Source organism: Aureobasidium pullulans (assembly GCF_000721785.1).
Source record: "Aureobasidium pullulans EXF-150 unplaced genomic scaffold scaffold_18, whole genome shotgun sequence".
In the NCBI taxonomy this organism is placed as follows: Eukaryota; Fungi; Ascomycota; class Dothideomycetes; order Dothideales; family Saccotheciaceae; genus Aureobasidium; species Aureobasidium pullulans.
Window position 1 is genome coordinate 65,105 of NW_021941038.1, and position 14,896 is coordinate 80,000.

The 14,896-nt window shown below is 50.7% G+C and overlaps 7 protein-coding genes across 7 annotated transcripts; 2 read left to right on the forward strand and 5 right to left on the reverse strand.

Moving 5' to 3' along the window:
• Positions 1-37: 37 nt before the first annotated feature.
• Positions 38-1,167, reverse strand: M438DRAFT_302202 (uncharacterized protein; the record flags this gene model as incomplete). Its single annotated transcript, XM_029902122.1, has 3 exons — positions 38-974; positions 1,021-1,070; positions 1,123-1,167. 3 exons carry the CDS (start codon positions 1,165-1,167, stop codon positions 182-184), a joined length of 888 nt encoding a protein of 295 aa, XP_029757624.1. The 3' UTR covers positions 38-181.
• Positions 1,168-1,564: 397 nt separating this feature from the next.
• Positions 1,565-2,663, forward strand: M438DRAFT_376677 (ribosomal protein S25; the record flags this gene model as incomplete). Its single annotated transcript, XM_029908682.1, has 4 exons — positions 1,565-1,567; positions 2,111-2,165; positions 2,374-2,583; positions 2,638-2,663. The coding sequence occupies 4 exons, from the start codon at positions 1,565-1,567 to the stop codon at positions 2,661-2,663; spliced, it is 294 nt and encodes a 97-aa protein (XP_029757625.1).
• Positions 2,664-3,930: 1,267 nt separating this feature from the next.
• On the reverse strand, positions 3,931-5,155 carry M438DRAFT_347954 (BIG1-domain-containing protein). Its single transcript, XM_029906024.1, has 4 exons — positions 5,012-5,155; positions 4,638-4,957; positions 4,241-4,582; positions 3,931-4,180 (listed from the first exon to the last, which is right to left on the reverse strand). The coding sequence occupies exons 1-4, from the start codon at positions 5,104-5,106 to the stop codon at positions 4,035-4,037; spliced, it is 903 nt and encodes a 300-aa protein (XP_029757626.1). The 5' UTR covers positions 5,107-5,155; the 3' UTR covers positions 3,931-4,034.
• On the forward strand, positions 5,113-7,378 carry M438DRAFT_302209 (uncharacterized protein; the record flags this gene model as incomplete). The annotated part of the gene is made up of 2 exons (XM_029902123.1): positions 5,113-5,194; positions 6,093-7,378. 2 exons carry the CDS (start codon positions 5,113-5,115, stop codon positions 7,313-7,315), a joined length of 1,305 nt encoding a protein of 434 aa, XP_029757627.1. The 3' UTR covers positions 7,316-7,378.
• An 813-nt stretch (positions 7,379-8,191) lies between these two features.
• On the reverse strand, positions 8,192-9,551 carry M438DRAFT_324164 (sorbitol dehydrogenase; the record flags this gene model as incomplete). The annotated part of the gene is made up of 2 exons (XM_029903046.1): positions 8,192-9,309; positions 9,411-9,551. The coding sequence occupies 2 exons, from the start codon at positions 9,549-9,551 to the stop codon at positions 8,365-8,367; spliced, it is 1,086 nt and encodes a 361-aa protein (XP_029757628.1). The 3' UTR covers positions 8,192-8,364.
• A 657-nt stretch (positions 9,552-10,208) lies between these two features.
• M438DRAFT_279540 (putative quinate permease) lies at positions 10,209-11,867 on the reverse strand (the record flags this gene model as incomplete). The annotated part of the gene is made up of 1 exon (XM_029901090.1): positions 10,209-11,867. The coding sequence occupies one exon, from the start codon at positions 11,865-11,867 to the stop codon at positions 10,209-10,211; it is 1,659 nt and encodes a 552-aa protein (XP_029757629.1).
• Positions 11,868-13,843: 1,976 nt separating this feature from the next.
• M438DRAFT_279467 (TIP41-domain-containing protein) lies at positions 13,844-14,731 on the reverse strand (the record flags this gene model as incomplete). Its single annotated transcript, XM_029901084.1, has 2 exons — positions 13,844-14,360; positions 14,430-14,731. The coding sequence occupies 2 exons, from the start codon at positions 14,729-14,731 to the stop codon at positions 13,844-13,846; spliced, it is 819 nt and encodes a 272-aa protein (XP_029757630.1).
• Between the last annotated feature and the right edge of the window lie 165 nt (positions 14,732-14,896).

Sequence of the window (14,896 nt, forward strand, 5' to 3'; positions counted from 1 at the left end):
ACTCTCAAAATTAGAAAGAATCAGACACCTTACACCAGGCCATGCTCTCGTATCAATGCATATATGAACGATGTGTGTCGGTTCGAGGGGACAGTTGTTCAGCTGGCCCAGCCCTGGCCTGCAGGGACGTTGGAAGCAGTATCATAAGGAGTGTGTGAGACGTCGGCGAGGGTGTGTGTCCTCACCTGCCCATCTCGATTTCACGACGGCGCTCATCCCGAGAAGAGTTACGTCGCGAGTCGTTGGTAACCCAACTGCCATTGCGTGAACGCCATGACGGATCGTCAAGCGAGCGCGTCGATAAATTGTTCGCGCCAGGAGCGTAGTAGCCGTTGATTGGCGATTCAGTCTCGTCCACGTTGAACTCGATACGATTGAATGGGCTCATCGCTGGAGATATGTGAGGCTCAGGCTTATGCAGAAGGTCTGACATGTGTCGTCGTTGTAATTCGTTATCGTTGGGTCGTTCATCTGGAGGAGTAATAGCCGTTGTTGATGGAGCTGTACGAGCGGCTGGGTACATGTTTGCAAAGTGATTGGCAAAATAACTTTGGGTGTGATAAGATCCTGTTGCACTCGCGTTGCTGTGTCGTCGCAGAAGATCGATGTTGTCTGAGTGTCCGACCTGGTCAATTCTTGATGGTGCGAGTCTGCGACGAGCGAAGAAGTAGAGTGCAGTGAACAGGAATGCTGTGACGGCTGCTCCGATAGTGGTACTCATCGCTAGAGCATTCCATCTAAAGCGCGTACTGACGATGAAACAGTAAGGCACATTTAGGAAGCCAACCAGGCAAACGAAAATGCACGGTACAAAGACATGCTCCGCACTGAAAGCCCAACTACGACTGCAGAAGCATGCGAGTGCTGCAAGAGAAAAGCCAAGCGTCAAAAGGCCTACGCCAAAGCCGCCCAGAATGGTTGTAGATACTCTGAGTTGTGCCTGCGTGTCGAATGTGGAGGGTACAACTAGGAAACTGGTCGGATCAGAACAGGTTCGCACAACAAGACGATACAACTCACCCTCCTAGTATCAAGCACGAAGCACAAATGGCTATCATCCGCCAGTACCACTAAACAGAGTCAGTCCTTGACTACTCTTGTGTATCCATCTCTTTGACCTACTCGGACGCCCTTGGTGCCGTTTGAGTTCAAGGTTGTGTAGCGCATGTTCGTAGAGCGCGGCTGCGCACCATTCAAGGGTCGTAATAAATTTGCAGAATCTCAGCCGAATTTTGAGACTCGGACCAATGCGACGGGCAATCAGGACGTTGACTTGGTTGTCGAAGGCAGGATCATGTACAGTGTTGCGGCACGGAGAAGGACGTGAGGGTAGGGCGGCAAGTGTTTATGTTTCGTGAAAGATATATTGGGAAGAACAATTAGAAAGGCAAAGCAGCAAATGCGTAGATGTTGGGTCAAACGAGTGTGTCCGAAATGCAGATGGAAGCATGGAAGATTCTGGTGTTAACGTTTGTGAGAGGCAGGCAGAGGCAGAGAGGCAGGTTATGGCAGTGCTAAGGCTGATCCAGCGGTTAACTGCGCAAAGCGACGAGCACCAGCCACAATGGTGAGAAACGATGCAGAGTTGCAGGTGAGATCGTGTGTGCATGCGGCGAAGCAGAGTCTCACAGAAATGCTCCGAATAGAGCACAAGACATTCCCAGACCTGATAAAGGTGGTTGTTTTGGAGGACGACCGAAGAGAGGGGAGCTAGCATGCCAAGCCATAGGTATTGATTGATTGGCAGATCGATGAAAGATTGACCGAGTGCTTACTTGCTGGTCTTACCACTGAACTACAGAATTCCGGCAAGAGCTTTCGAAAAGAATACTCAGGAAGGTGCTACAGTGAAGGTCATCAGAATTGAGTGAGTTGCCCCTGCCTCGGGAAGAGGTGAGTTGGAGTCGAGAGCTAAACGACTGTTTGACGGAAAGCACGGACCATCCGCACACACGTGACGGCCCACATTCGAAAAGCTGCGCGCACAAGGATTGATATTCAGAAGCGACTTCAAGCCTTCCAACCCTCTTACCACCCACATCCGACAAAATGGTACGGCCCCCGTAGACGACATGTTTGACGACGACAGACACTGACACCATCTCTTCAGGCACCCGCAGCAACCGGAGCCAAGAAGCAAAAGAAGAAGTGGTCCAAGGGCAAGGGTACGCACGCCTCCTCTATTCCATTCACGCGCAGAACACACAATTCCAAAAACAACATCAAAACTACACATCAACCGTCTCCATAATCCGTCGCATCTCGAAGCGACATACTCCTACACCTCGAAATCACGAATCCGCGCACACCCCGAACACCGCGCTTCCAACTCCGAAGAAAGAGAACAGTTCAGCTGACATGATGCGCACACAGTCAAGGACAAGGCCCAGCACGCCGTCATCCTCGACAAGGCCACTTCGGACCGTCTCCAGAAGGAGGTTCAGTCCTACCGCCTCGTCACCGTCGCCACCCTTGTCGACAGACTGAAGATCAACGGTTCCCTCGCCCGCCGTTCGCTCGCCGAGCTTGAGGAGCAGGGCCAGATCAAGAAGGTCATCAGCCACTCCAAGTGCCTCGTCTACAGTGCGTTTTGATCACTTCTACACATCTACTCCGGACCTTACTAACTTTTACCAGCCCGCGCTGTTGGTGGCACCGACTAAATTCGATCATGATGACTCACGCATTTGTCCGGATGGATTGAGGTCATTTTTTGACGACGACTACAAGAAAAAAGAAAAGATATCCCGTCGGTTTTAACGCTGGTTCTGCTTTTCTATGGGAGTTTTTCAGGTGTCGAACTTCGGTTGAGGGTCAAGGACCCTCCTCGGGGACGGATTTGCTCCATTTTCTCACAAAGGGCGCTTTCTTCCATAGGCCGCAAAAGCAAATCCACCGGCTTCTTTCGTCAAAACTTCTTGCTTGATTGCTCGACTTGTGAATGTGTGTCTTGTGTCTCGTGTACACTGCGCTCTTCCCTGCCAATCACCGTACGTTTCTCTCTTTCCCTCAACCCTCTTTCACCAACACCACCCCCTTCCCTTGCAATGATGAGACATATTATCAAACAGTTATCCCTGTCTGAAGACTATTGTTGAGAATTATTTTTGATCTGAAACTGCACTCTATTCCTCTTTTCACAAAAGCTTGCCATACATTATATGCTACAAGTTGCTGACCAAGTTTGGCATACAGAAAACGATGCTGGGTTTAAACTCAAACGCTGGTCAAATTATGCCCTTACTACTCCAATGATAACTCCGAATAATGAATTCCTCTTTACTTCTATGCTGCTTCCACTACGTTCATGTTTTTTGTGATTACCTTGAATCCAAACGTCTACACTCGAGTTGGATCATAGATGTTTGCGGCGTTCCTCAATCAGTCCGGTGTCGAGGAAAGAGCTCTTCTTGATCGTGCCTTCCTTTCTTGCTGCAGCTCCTTCCCTTCTTCGATCTTCGTTGTTCCTTCCACTCCTAACAACTGTAGCTCCATTCTGCCTACCACGACATCCCGTACAAACCGTCTTTGTGACTTCGATATTTTGGTCGATGGTAAAACCCTGTCTCAAGATGTAACTTCCTCGTACTCACTCGAGCAGCTAAATCGTAATGTTCGTCCTGAATGTGGCTTGAACTACCATCAGGCGGCCTAGCATTGAGTACGACGTCTTGAATCATTACCTGGAGAAGCTCATATGCGTATCTTACCGTGAGACCCAGAGTTGATGATTACTAGGAAAGTATTGACTGAGATGCTATGATTGGGCAAGAAGAGGCTAAATCAAATAAGCGAATGGCGATTGGGTGAGACACGATGCGTGTAGATAGACAAAGCGAACAGTGGCTAATGCATAATGGAGATCGCAAAACTCGATCAGTAGAGACAGAAAGCTAGGTGACAGTGCAGCCAACGAACGACATCGGGAGATTGTCCTTGTAACGTTAAATCAAAAGTTTCGCATCTACATGAAATTTATGAAAGGGCAGGAAAAGTACAATGGTGGTATCTCTTTACTTTGGGCGACGACATTCTTACTGCTGTTGCTGCTTCTTCTGAGCAGCAGGACCCATCTCCTTACTGAAGGCCATGTATGAGACCTCGAGGTTAGCGATGGCGCTGACTCCGACGTAGAGAATAGAGAAGAGGAGGATGCTGACAACACCACCCATGAAGATGCCTAGAGAATCATGTTAGCTCAAAGTGATCCGAAACAGAAAGCGCATGGGACAAGACATACCAGGTGAGAGGAACTGGTACTTCTCAAACAGAGGCAGACCGTCCTGAGGGTTTGAGGCGTTGCTGGCGCGGGACACGTGAGAGTTGAGGTCACGCTTCAGGTCGGTGTGCATGTTTGAAGGGTAAGGCTCGTCCATCTCGTACTGTTCGGGATGCTGAGATTGTGGAGGAGAGAGGTTGGAGAGAGGAGCGTAGAGAACGGTGTAGGATTCGAGGGATTCGAGCAGCGAGTTCAGGTACGAGTCGGCTTGGAGGAGGGCGGATTCGCGGTCGTCGTGGTTGGCAGGCAGACTAGGGAATTGGATGTGAATTGCGTCGTAGGGCTTTGTGGGAATCTCTCCCTCTGTCTCGTTGTAAGCATCTTTGTGCATGCGCCGTGGAGTTCAAGAAGCACATACTTTCGCCGTCCAAGAGCAAAGTGTTGAATCCGTTTCTAGATTCGTCGCAGCCAAGGTGAACCTTTGACACCAACTTCATGGCATCAACCTCTCCAACAACATCCTTCACGGCCAAGACAGACTTGACATTTTCATCCTTGCCAGAGAGGCGGCGACGGAGGTGGGGAGTGGATTTGGAGACGGTGAGGTCGTTGGTCGAAACGCCAGGCTGCGATACGAAGACATACGTGTCTGATGGGCAATCCTTAACAAGGTGTTCAACACCCTTTTCCAGGCTCTGGGCACTGATGATGTTCGCATCGAGGCTCTTTCCTTCCAGTCTACTTTCATCAGTATGCGTTCGTCGGAACTTGTTGGCTGCCGGTCAATCTTACTGGCTGGTCGAGTAGAGGACAAAAGGCGAAGCGTCCTTGAAGGCGTTTGCGGATTGCAGGGCCAGAGCGGCCGCACTGAGGTACCTCAACAACATGGCGATATGTGTGTTTGGAGTCTATTCCAGCTCCTTGTCGCGTTCGCCCTCGACCTTCTGACGTTGTTGCTGGATGTACGCACGGTTCGTCGGCGACATTGCGGCAAATCCCGTCTCTTCCTCAGGCAGCCATGCCAACTCATCTTGAGATCTGACTCCTTCCTCATATGCTGAAGTGTGTCACTTTTACAGCTGTCAACACGATGTTTTCGGAGGCAGGATCTGCCCAAGAAGAGACAATCACTTGGTGGCTCTCTCTGGACGATGCGCTCCGTTACAAAAGCATTGTGCATTGGGATAGGTGGCAGCGCTACAGCGAATGCTGCGATTGACCTTAGCACAAGGTTACATCCTTACTGTCAGCACCTTTCGAATGTGTACTGAGCATATCAAAGGCTTTCGCTTTATATTGTGAGGCGAACAGATGACACATGTCGTATCTCTAACGTACTTCAGAATTCGAATATTCAGGTGCCTTGAAGATACACTATCTAGCTGGTGAGCGTGCGTTAGTTTTTCGGTCATGGCCATGTGCTATTTCAACACCTTTATCCTTTCTATGACTGTATTCAGATACCATGTAGGCAGCAGGATTGTGAGCCTTTTTCGCAACTTAAAAATTCAGTCGAAGTAGACTTCTCTCTTCTCAATCCTTTCAAATCAAATTACCATCATGGATAACACAAGAATCGCCTGGCAGAAGTCTATCTGGGTCTCCCTGACGCTGGAAGGAGATCGCAAGAATCTCATAACCCCTTGCCAACGAACATCGTCTGGTTTAGCCTGCCGCAACATCTTCAACACTCAGTTCGTCCAGCTCTTAGAAGACTATGATACATATGGACCTCACAAAGGCTTCTTCGTCCCTCGTCTGGAGCCAGGAAATGACCCAGAAATTGCTTTTGAGATCCACTGGGACGTGCTCAGCGATGTTCTGCACGAACCTGGTACTGCGACCGCCTCTGTCGCAAAACAGCCAGCCGAAGAACTGCCTACCCTCGACAGCATTCTCGACAGCCACAATCGAAGAAAGAAACAAAAGTTGACGGCAGACCACGTCGATCAATCGCCACCTCAATTTGCTGAAACCCAATGTGAGAAGGATACACAAGCTCTCCCTGTCACTTCTGACCAAGAGACCGCTTCCGATCTGACACCAGTTGAGATCCATGCCCGATTTGAGGCAGAGTTTCATCGACGCAAAGCCCTGGGAAAGAGAGAGCGAATCGGTCTTCTTAAGAGCTCAGGCACTCCTGCCAGCATGGTTGGCATGAAGAAGGTCCTTAACGACATGAATAAGCAAGTTCTTGGGATGAAAGATATGCTCCGCACGCATTACCAGGAACAGCTACAAGACACGGAACCGAGCAATAGCGAGTCAGAAGCCATTGTTGACGCCTTGAATTATGTAGAGCTGACACTGGAACAAATTTCTTGTGCTCTCGGACACCTTGGAGGCCGGGATTTTGAATGCATTCACCTCTACTATAGTTTTGCAATTACGTTCATGGGGCCAGTCGCCAAAACATGCATGATGGTAGCATCAAGAGGAGCGATGGAGGCTCAACATCACGACGGTGCTGTCGAAAAGTCTGATGGCTTCCATGAGGGATCTCGTGACTCTGAGCCGCCTCAGACAAAGTCCAATGCACCAGTCGATGACAAGCTGACAGAGATCGCGCGAGATGTCGGGTTTCTCAGATCAGCGCTCGACAACCAGGGAGCGCATTCCGAAGAAAACGCTAAACCTCAAATTCCGCCTTTCCCATACCAGATCCGCTTACCCAAGAAGTACATTGCAGTTGGGCATTATCGTCCACGAAGATACGTTGAAGTTGTCGAGGTCGATGATGACTATGAGGCCATGCATGATGTTGTTTCAACGAAGACCTCGGCAGCAGAAGTGACTGCCCGACCTGCATCTGCAAGCCTGGCTTCTACTCAACCTGCTTCTACTCAACCTGCTTCTACTCAACCTGCCTCTACTCAACCTGCCTCTACTCAACCTGCCTCTACCCAAGCGACTGATAGCTCAGAAAACACCCCAACAACAGGCATGCCCGAGGAGAACACCGCACCTGCCGCTACCGACAATCAAGCCAAATTTCCAGGTTTCGGTCGCGATACTCGCAAAGATGGCACGTACAGTTTCAGATGGACAGCGCCGCTTGCAGGCATCAAATTTCCCTTCAAATGGGAAGGATTCTAGTAGAGCGATGAAGGTGGTTGTGTTGAGAAAGCCGTAGGGATAAAAGATATGATAGTAAGAATCAAAAAATAATGTAAACAATCGAAGCTTGTTTCTCTTCCATAAAAACCGCAACGCGTTCCGCGACGGCAAAACCCTCGTGGCCCAACTTGAAGTCAATAACGCTTGGTGGATAGGCAGCCATGAAGCAAGGAATGCCTCCAGAAAAGGCAAAAAGAATGGCCTCAGCCCGAATTTCAAAGGAGAAATGTAGAAGTCCAGGAAGCGGAGGTGCGACCCTTTGCTACAATCATGGGCCGCCAAGATTCGCACGAAACATCAACCAAATTGTCAACAAATACTTCTGGCATGGATAACCACACAACCACGATATAAAACGATGGTTTGTCGATCATTACAAGATGAACAAAGAGCAAAAGAAAGGCCTCAGCCCGAGATCGAATCGGGGACCTCCTGCAATTTCGGACAAACCCAAAGCAGGAATCATACCACTAGACCACTAAGGCTATCATACATTTTCCAAACTTCACACGGTACACGACGTTTTCCGTGAATCTCCAGGGTACCGACAGCAAATTCTCGCGCTCACTGTCTGCCTCGTTGTTGCATCATGCTGCGGGCGACGATTGTCAGGGCAAATGATCGTGTCTTGAAGCGTGCACCATGGATAGCGACGCGATACGCAGGCGAGCTGAATTCCGATCACTGGTGTCGTATGCATGGAAGTCGAGCGCAGTGTGAAAAGTGGTGAACATGGTCAAAGAAGAAAAAAGTTTGACCATCACTTTTGACGGCTCGGAACTTTTCGGCGCGCCAACCGGTCCGTTTCCAACAACCAGTGACCCAGTGACCTCTTCATCCAGGTGCGGTCAATTGAACACATTCGCTTGGTGTACCGTGATCTCGCAAAGAAGCTGCATGAGTGGACAATACGAAATCCTCCAGCTGAGGCTTGGTATCCATCAGCTTTGACTTAGGCAGGCACGACTCGGTTGTCTAGCAGCACTTCGAGTTGCAAAGTAGTCCGATCTCAGTGACGGTTATGACTATCAATCCTGTACACCACGAATGAGTGTCTTGATGCCTTCCCCCTTACCCACACTTTCCCAAGCATCCGGCGCTTCTTCAAAGTCAACGGTCTTCGAGATCAACTTCTTGACATCAATCTGGCCATCACTCAAAAAGCCAACAGCCAACTCAAAGTCGCCAGCTCCATACCTGAAGGCACCTTTGACGACAATCTCCTTTTCACCAAGCTTTGTCATTGGTACCATGACGTTCGGCTTTCCACATCCTGTCTGGACGTATGTGCCTCCAGGTGCCAACACGTAGATGCCCATTTGGATACAAGCCTCTGCACCAGAAGCCTCGATGACCACATCGGCTCCACGGTCGAGTTGGAAGCGCTTAACGATTTCAGCAGCATTCGTGTCGGTATCGACGTTGGCATCAGGGGTAAACACTCCTGTAGCAGCAAACCCCTTGACAAAGTCCAACCGCGCCGCGTTCATGTCCACCGAGATGACCTCCACAGCACCGAATTGCCTCGCCACAGCCGCAGACAAGATACCCACCGGTCCAGCTCCAAACACCACAACTCTATGACCAGGCTTGACGCCAGCCAATCTACTGCCGTGTACAGCAACAGCCAATGGCTCCACAAGCACACCCTCTTCCAAGCTCACCTGGCTGGGTAACTTATACACAAAACTTTCGGTAAGCCTGTAGTACTTGCATAGACAGCCATGGGTAGCAGGGCCAGGACCAGGTGATGCCGCAAAAGCCATGTCTGGGCAGAGATTGTAGCGGCCAGATTTACAAGATTTGCAGCGGGTGCATGGGAGGCCCGGTTCGATGCATACTTTGTCGCCAATCTTGAGGGTCTTCACTGAAGAGCCGATGCTGTGGATGGTGCCTGAGGCTTCGTGACCCATGGTTAAAGGGTTGTCCTGAGAGACCTTGAGACCGACGCCGCCGTGATGCCAGAAATGAACCTGATCATGTTGTTAAAATGTTTCGTGATGTGATGGTCTCTTGTGACTTTTTTAACATGTGTTCCACCAAGAGGGTGACATGGAAAGCTCGCCTTACTTACATCACTGCCACAAACACCAACATAAGCAATCCTTATAACAACATCATGCGGATCTCGTATACCAGGCACCTCTCGATCTTCAAATTTAGCCTCATGTGGCCCATATAGCAGACACGACAAATTGGAATTCTGGCCAGCCATTTCTTCGCAAACGGTGAATGTGTTCAAAGGGCAGCTGAAGCAATAACGTGTGAGTTTCTAAATCATGATCAGTAGAAAAGCTACACCACTTGTGCGGGGGTTGTCTCTTTTTCGGGTGTACAGGCCGCGTTCGGACGACAGTGGGCCGATGTGTTGTTGGAGTTTGCGAATCATGCTCTAGACTTCGGGGTGGAGGTGCCGTTGAAGTATCACGGGAATGCGATACTTAGCGCTTGGGTAAGACTTCAGCCGGAGCTTGCTGAGTACTACCTGAACAGCGATGAAGGGGACGTCTTGTACTCGTAAACAGGCATGAAGGTTTTTTTCGGGATCCCGAAGGACGCCCATTGAGAGCTCAGGTCTGTTCTCCTCTCACTGGACGCCGTCTGAATTCTCGATCTCTTCGTGCATTTTTGCAGTCAGATAACAGTGAACTCGAGATCGTTGGAATTGCACACACTAGGCAAGAGGCCCAAGACTCAACGTTAGTACAGTGTTCACATGTCCATCACGAGTGGCAAGCAAAGATTAAGTGAAGTAAAATATGTTCATTCGTGTTGTCGTTACACGGTATAAAAAATTCGTAGTGACAGTGGCTTTTTAAACAGCATGTCAACTCCATAACCCAATTCAGTAAGATCCCCAAAGTAACATTGCTTAGACAGCGCGCTCGATAATCTGGACGTTGGCCTTCTTCTCGTCGATCTTGTCGGCTTCGAACTGGTCGCTGATCTCGGCCTCCTGGGCACCGAAACGACCAATCTTGTACCAGGGGAGCTCGAACAGCTTGTCGATACCCTCGAGGGATCTTCCGGAGGTCTCGGGAATAGTGAACCAAGCCCAGGCACCACCAATGATGGTGATGGCAGTGAAGAGCCAGAAGGTACCGGCGGGACCAAGACCACCCTCGGAGTGGTCGAGGAGCATAAGAGGAACAGCGCGTGAGTTACCGTACTGGTTGACGAAGTGGAAGCACATGACCAGGGAGGAAGAGATTGCTCTGATGCGGAGAGGGTAAATCTCAGCGTTGAGGAGGTATTGCATCGAGTTCCAACCCATAGCCCAACCGAAACCGGAGAGGTAGATCATGACAAGTGCAACAGTAGAGGCAGCCTTCTGGCTCTTAGAGAACTCGAAGCCTTCGGTATCAATTCCGGGGACAGCAGTAAGGAAGGCAGCGACGTAAGCCATGCTGATGGCCTGGCAGGCAATACCAATGCTGAGAGAGCGCTTGCGACCGATCCAGTCGACCAGGAAGAGAGCGCAAGCAATGGCGGCAACGAACTTAACGATACCGAAGATAGCAGTGGCGAAGAGCTTCTCGTTCTGTCCCTTGGTACCGAGGAGAGCAAAAAAGTCGGGGGCGTAGACAGTCATAGATTGAGCACCAGACCACTGCGAGAGCACCTGCGAACCCAAACCAATGTACAAGCGGTAGGCGTTGTTGGGCATGAAGAACATCTCCTTAATGTATCCCATAGCACCTTGGCCCATAGTGGCTTCTTGCTCCTCGTGAAGTTGGTTCTCAATATCGGCGATTTCACCTTGAACGAGCTCATGCTCAGCAGGGAGTCCACGAACGCGGGCCAAGTTAGCAACAGCGTGGTCACGCTTGCCAGCCTTGATGAGATAACGGGGCGATTCGTAGTTGAAGAACGAGAGAACGAAGATGAGACCAGCGAACATCAAATGAATTGAGGTAGGAACCTCCCATGAGGTGGGCTCAGTCTTGGGAATGTGGAGAGAGCTACCCCAGGAAGCGAAGTATGCGAGCATGATACCGATGTAGACGGAGCCGGAGAAGACGCAGGTACACAGACCACGTACTGACTTGGGAGCGATCTCAGAGATGTAGACGGGAGCAATGACAGTGGTCTGTCCAATACCCAGACCTGCGATGAAACGACCGGCGTAAACCTGACCAAGACGACCACCACCAACGGTGCTGGTCATGAAGATGACGATACCAAGCATCCACACGAGGCAGAGCTGACGAGTAGCCCAGAGACGACCGATACGGTCGGCGAGAACGAAAGCAAGGAGAGCACCACCGACGGATCCGATCTGAACCATGGCAGAGACGTTGGCCTTGACCTGGGCGAGGTCTACTTTGTCGAGCTTGTCAAGGCCAAGGGAGTTTTGGAAATGCTTGGTAGCAAAGGTTCCAGAAATGAGACCCTCATCAATACCACGGGCTGCACCCATGATACCGAAAGAGAGAACAGCGAACCATAGCTTCCAGTTGAGAACCTCTGGGGGTTCACTGCCGTTCTTCTTGAACGTGAAGATGTTGACAGGCTTACCACCGGCACCCATGTTGACTGATGGAGAGGTGGAGGATGTGTAAACGAAGGTAGGTAATGAGAGGAGTGGATGGTCAGCAATTGGGAGCAGGCCCGCCTTGCTTTATACCATTTGGCCAATGCTCTCAAGGTACCCCTTGTCATTCCATTCCCCGTCGGTTGGCGAGCGGCCTGACCGTTCTAGGCGGGACTCCGCAAAAAATTCGATTGATCTGGAGATACCAACCCCATACCCCAGTCGCGTGGGGTTGTTTAGCCGATCCTCGTTGCATTGCCAAGCTCAGCGTGGGGTATGCCAAGGCACGTGGCGTCCGGTGGTGTGCCTGCTTGTTTCGTTCGAGCCCTCCTAGCTTTCGGTGCTGACCGACCGTGGTTTGCAACGTCCGGCGAGAAGTCCAGTATGCTGTGTTGATGAACTGCAGGTACACGATTTACGTCCCATAGTGTGTCTGTATAGTTCAGAGCGATCATAGACTCGGTATCGTTGACTGCGTAGCAATTCGTAGACTGAGCCATGCAGACAAGCAACGTTCATCGCTAGATCGCGTGTCGCTTCTCTCTGGGGCATGTCTATCACTGCGGAGAAGCCGGGGAGCTGTGGGTCCTAGGCTCTCAGACGGAGACCGAGAGGTCTGTGCATGTACCGAATGTAACGGCAGCCGCTACCAGGTAAGGAGTCAGGACTTGCTAACCAACGCAAGCATCTTCAACTTTCAACGCGTATGGACGTGTAGCTGGAGAAGCCTACAAGGCTATTCATGGTGCAAGAAACTTCTAGTGAGAGATGTGTTGAGCTCTGCTCCCAATGGATGCTTCTCGATCTGACAAAACCCCATGCATTCTGATAGCCGATTCTGTCCGCTTGCAGGGTCCTGGAGGCACAGAGCGGTGGTGCTTGGCATGCGCCGGATAATGCTCTCTCGCCGTCCGGTATCATTTCCCAATAAACCGGGAATGCTGTATTTTCGGCATGCCGAACACGACAAAAACCAAAACACTCGCGAGGCGACATTTTCTGGAAGGTTTGGACTAACAAGGTTTGGCTAATTGGTCGCCATCCACGACAGAGGGGAGCGTGAATTGCCCTAGATTCGTCGATGACAGCACACCGCAGACATGACCAATATTCTGGTTGGTTGATGAAAGGCATGTGGCCGAACGGTAAATGGAGGTCAGAAGATGGAGTCCGAACGCCACTTTTCTTGGTATCGGTAAGCAATTTTGTTGCAGGATTGGCTCCGGTCCTTGGCAAAAGAAGATTATTGAAGGTCCAACCGCCCTGGCCCAAGGCTTTCAGAAGCTCGCGAAGGCTTTGCTTAGCCTGCTTGCTTCTCTTGACTTTGCTTGAGGAGATACTTCAATACTTCGGGCCTTTGCGGAATCTCGGAAACAAGAAATTGACAATAATTGCGGTTGCTGGAAGACAGATTTGAGGATTGAAGATGGGAATTGAATGATGCTTGCTTGGAAGGATCATGGTATTGTGGGGTCCGCCGCGCTTAATCTATTCGCGCTTGGATATGGTCTGCAACCGCGTACTAGCAAGTGTGCTGGGGCCCCAGTTGAAAGGAAAGACCCACAGTCATCCACACAATAGCGTGATACCGATTTGTGCCGCTGCACCAGACAGATGCTCACGGTCTCTTCCGACTTGAAGGCGGGGTCACTGGGGTAGATGCATATATCGGAGCAACTCGTGTCGATTCCATGATCTCCATCTATGATAAAAGTCTCTTCGTGGCGAGGCGTAACGATTTGAACCAGTCGGAGACATGTGCGTGTAAGGCAAAGTAGATCCCAGGATGCGCCTCAGCCGTCGAGGCGTTGTGTACCAGGTACCATACCGGCGCTTAAGTCTTGGGAGGCGGAGCGGGACACTGTCCTATTCGGATACTTGTCCGCAGGCGGCAACACAAGGCATGGCCAGACCGACGTGTTGAGATCTGAGCCATTTTGAACGAGCTTGCTAGGGATGCTTTTTCTTGATGCTCAAGGAATGACGATCTTGTCCATCGTGTCTTCAACAGTCCGCAGAAGAGGGGCGATGCGATTGGCATCACGCAGGACCTCGGGGATGTTTTCCCTGTGGGCCTGCAGCTTGGACTGGACGACATCGTATGATTCTTCCTTGGCGGTGTACTGTCGAATGACAGTCTTGGAGCCCAGCTCAATGTAGACCCTCGTATCTCTAACGCGTACGATGACTCCGTCTAGACGGAGGAAGAACCTACACAAGAGAAGGAGACGTTCAGCCATGACACGAATCTTGCAGCTGAAGATGGCGATGCCGTTGTCAGCCAGCTCGTCTTCGTAGAAGATGACATCGTCGTAGAAAAGTATGGGATCCGGACGCGAAAGAAGATCGGTCCTGATGGGGTCCTTGGAGCTGTCTGTGGGCTGCCAGACAACAGAGGAATCTGGGCTGTGAGTGCGGCCCTTGAAGTCTGTGCTGTACGACCAGTCAAATGGCTTGACGACTTCCTTGATGCCTTCATGGTGATGTTGACTGAAAAAAGGTCAGACATGGTCAGTACCGCTCAAATCGACATAATCACAAAGCTCAGCCAGAACATACCGGTCTTTCTGCCATTCTTTGGAGTATGCGACTTGCAACATGCCATCGGCTGTCTTGGAGACGCGGTCAAGAGCATCGAATGCGTTGAAGTCAATGGCCCAGCCCGAAGGAACATGCTCGACAGCAACTACGTTGTCGCCGAAGATCATCTCAGGCACGGGTATACCGAGCTTCTCGTTCATGGCGTCGATGGGACCGGCCTTAAGAATTGGCTTCTTGCGCGTGCTGACTCTCCATTGCTTGTTGCGCGAAACAAAGGTGTCGACACCTTGACTGTCTGTTTGCTCTCCGTTCGAAGCCATGGTGACTCGACTTGATCAGTCAAGATAGAAAGCAGTCCTATTGTTAACGATCTGACTTAATTTGATGAAAGCTCATCTCGGATCTCGATGGATGTGATGTGATGGGCATGCAGGCGGCGATTCCTGGAGCAAGTCTTGGCACCCGGTTGCCGGGCGTCATCTTTG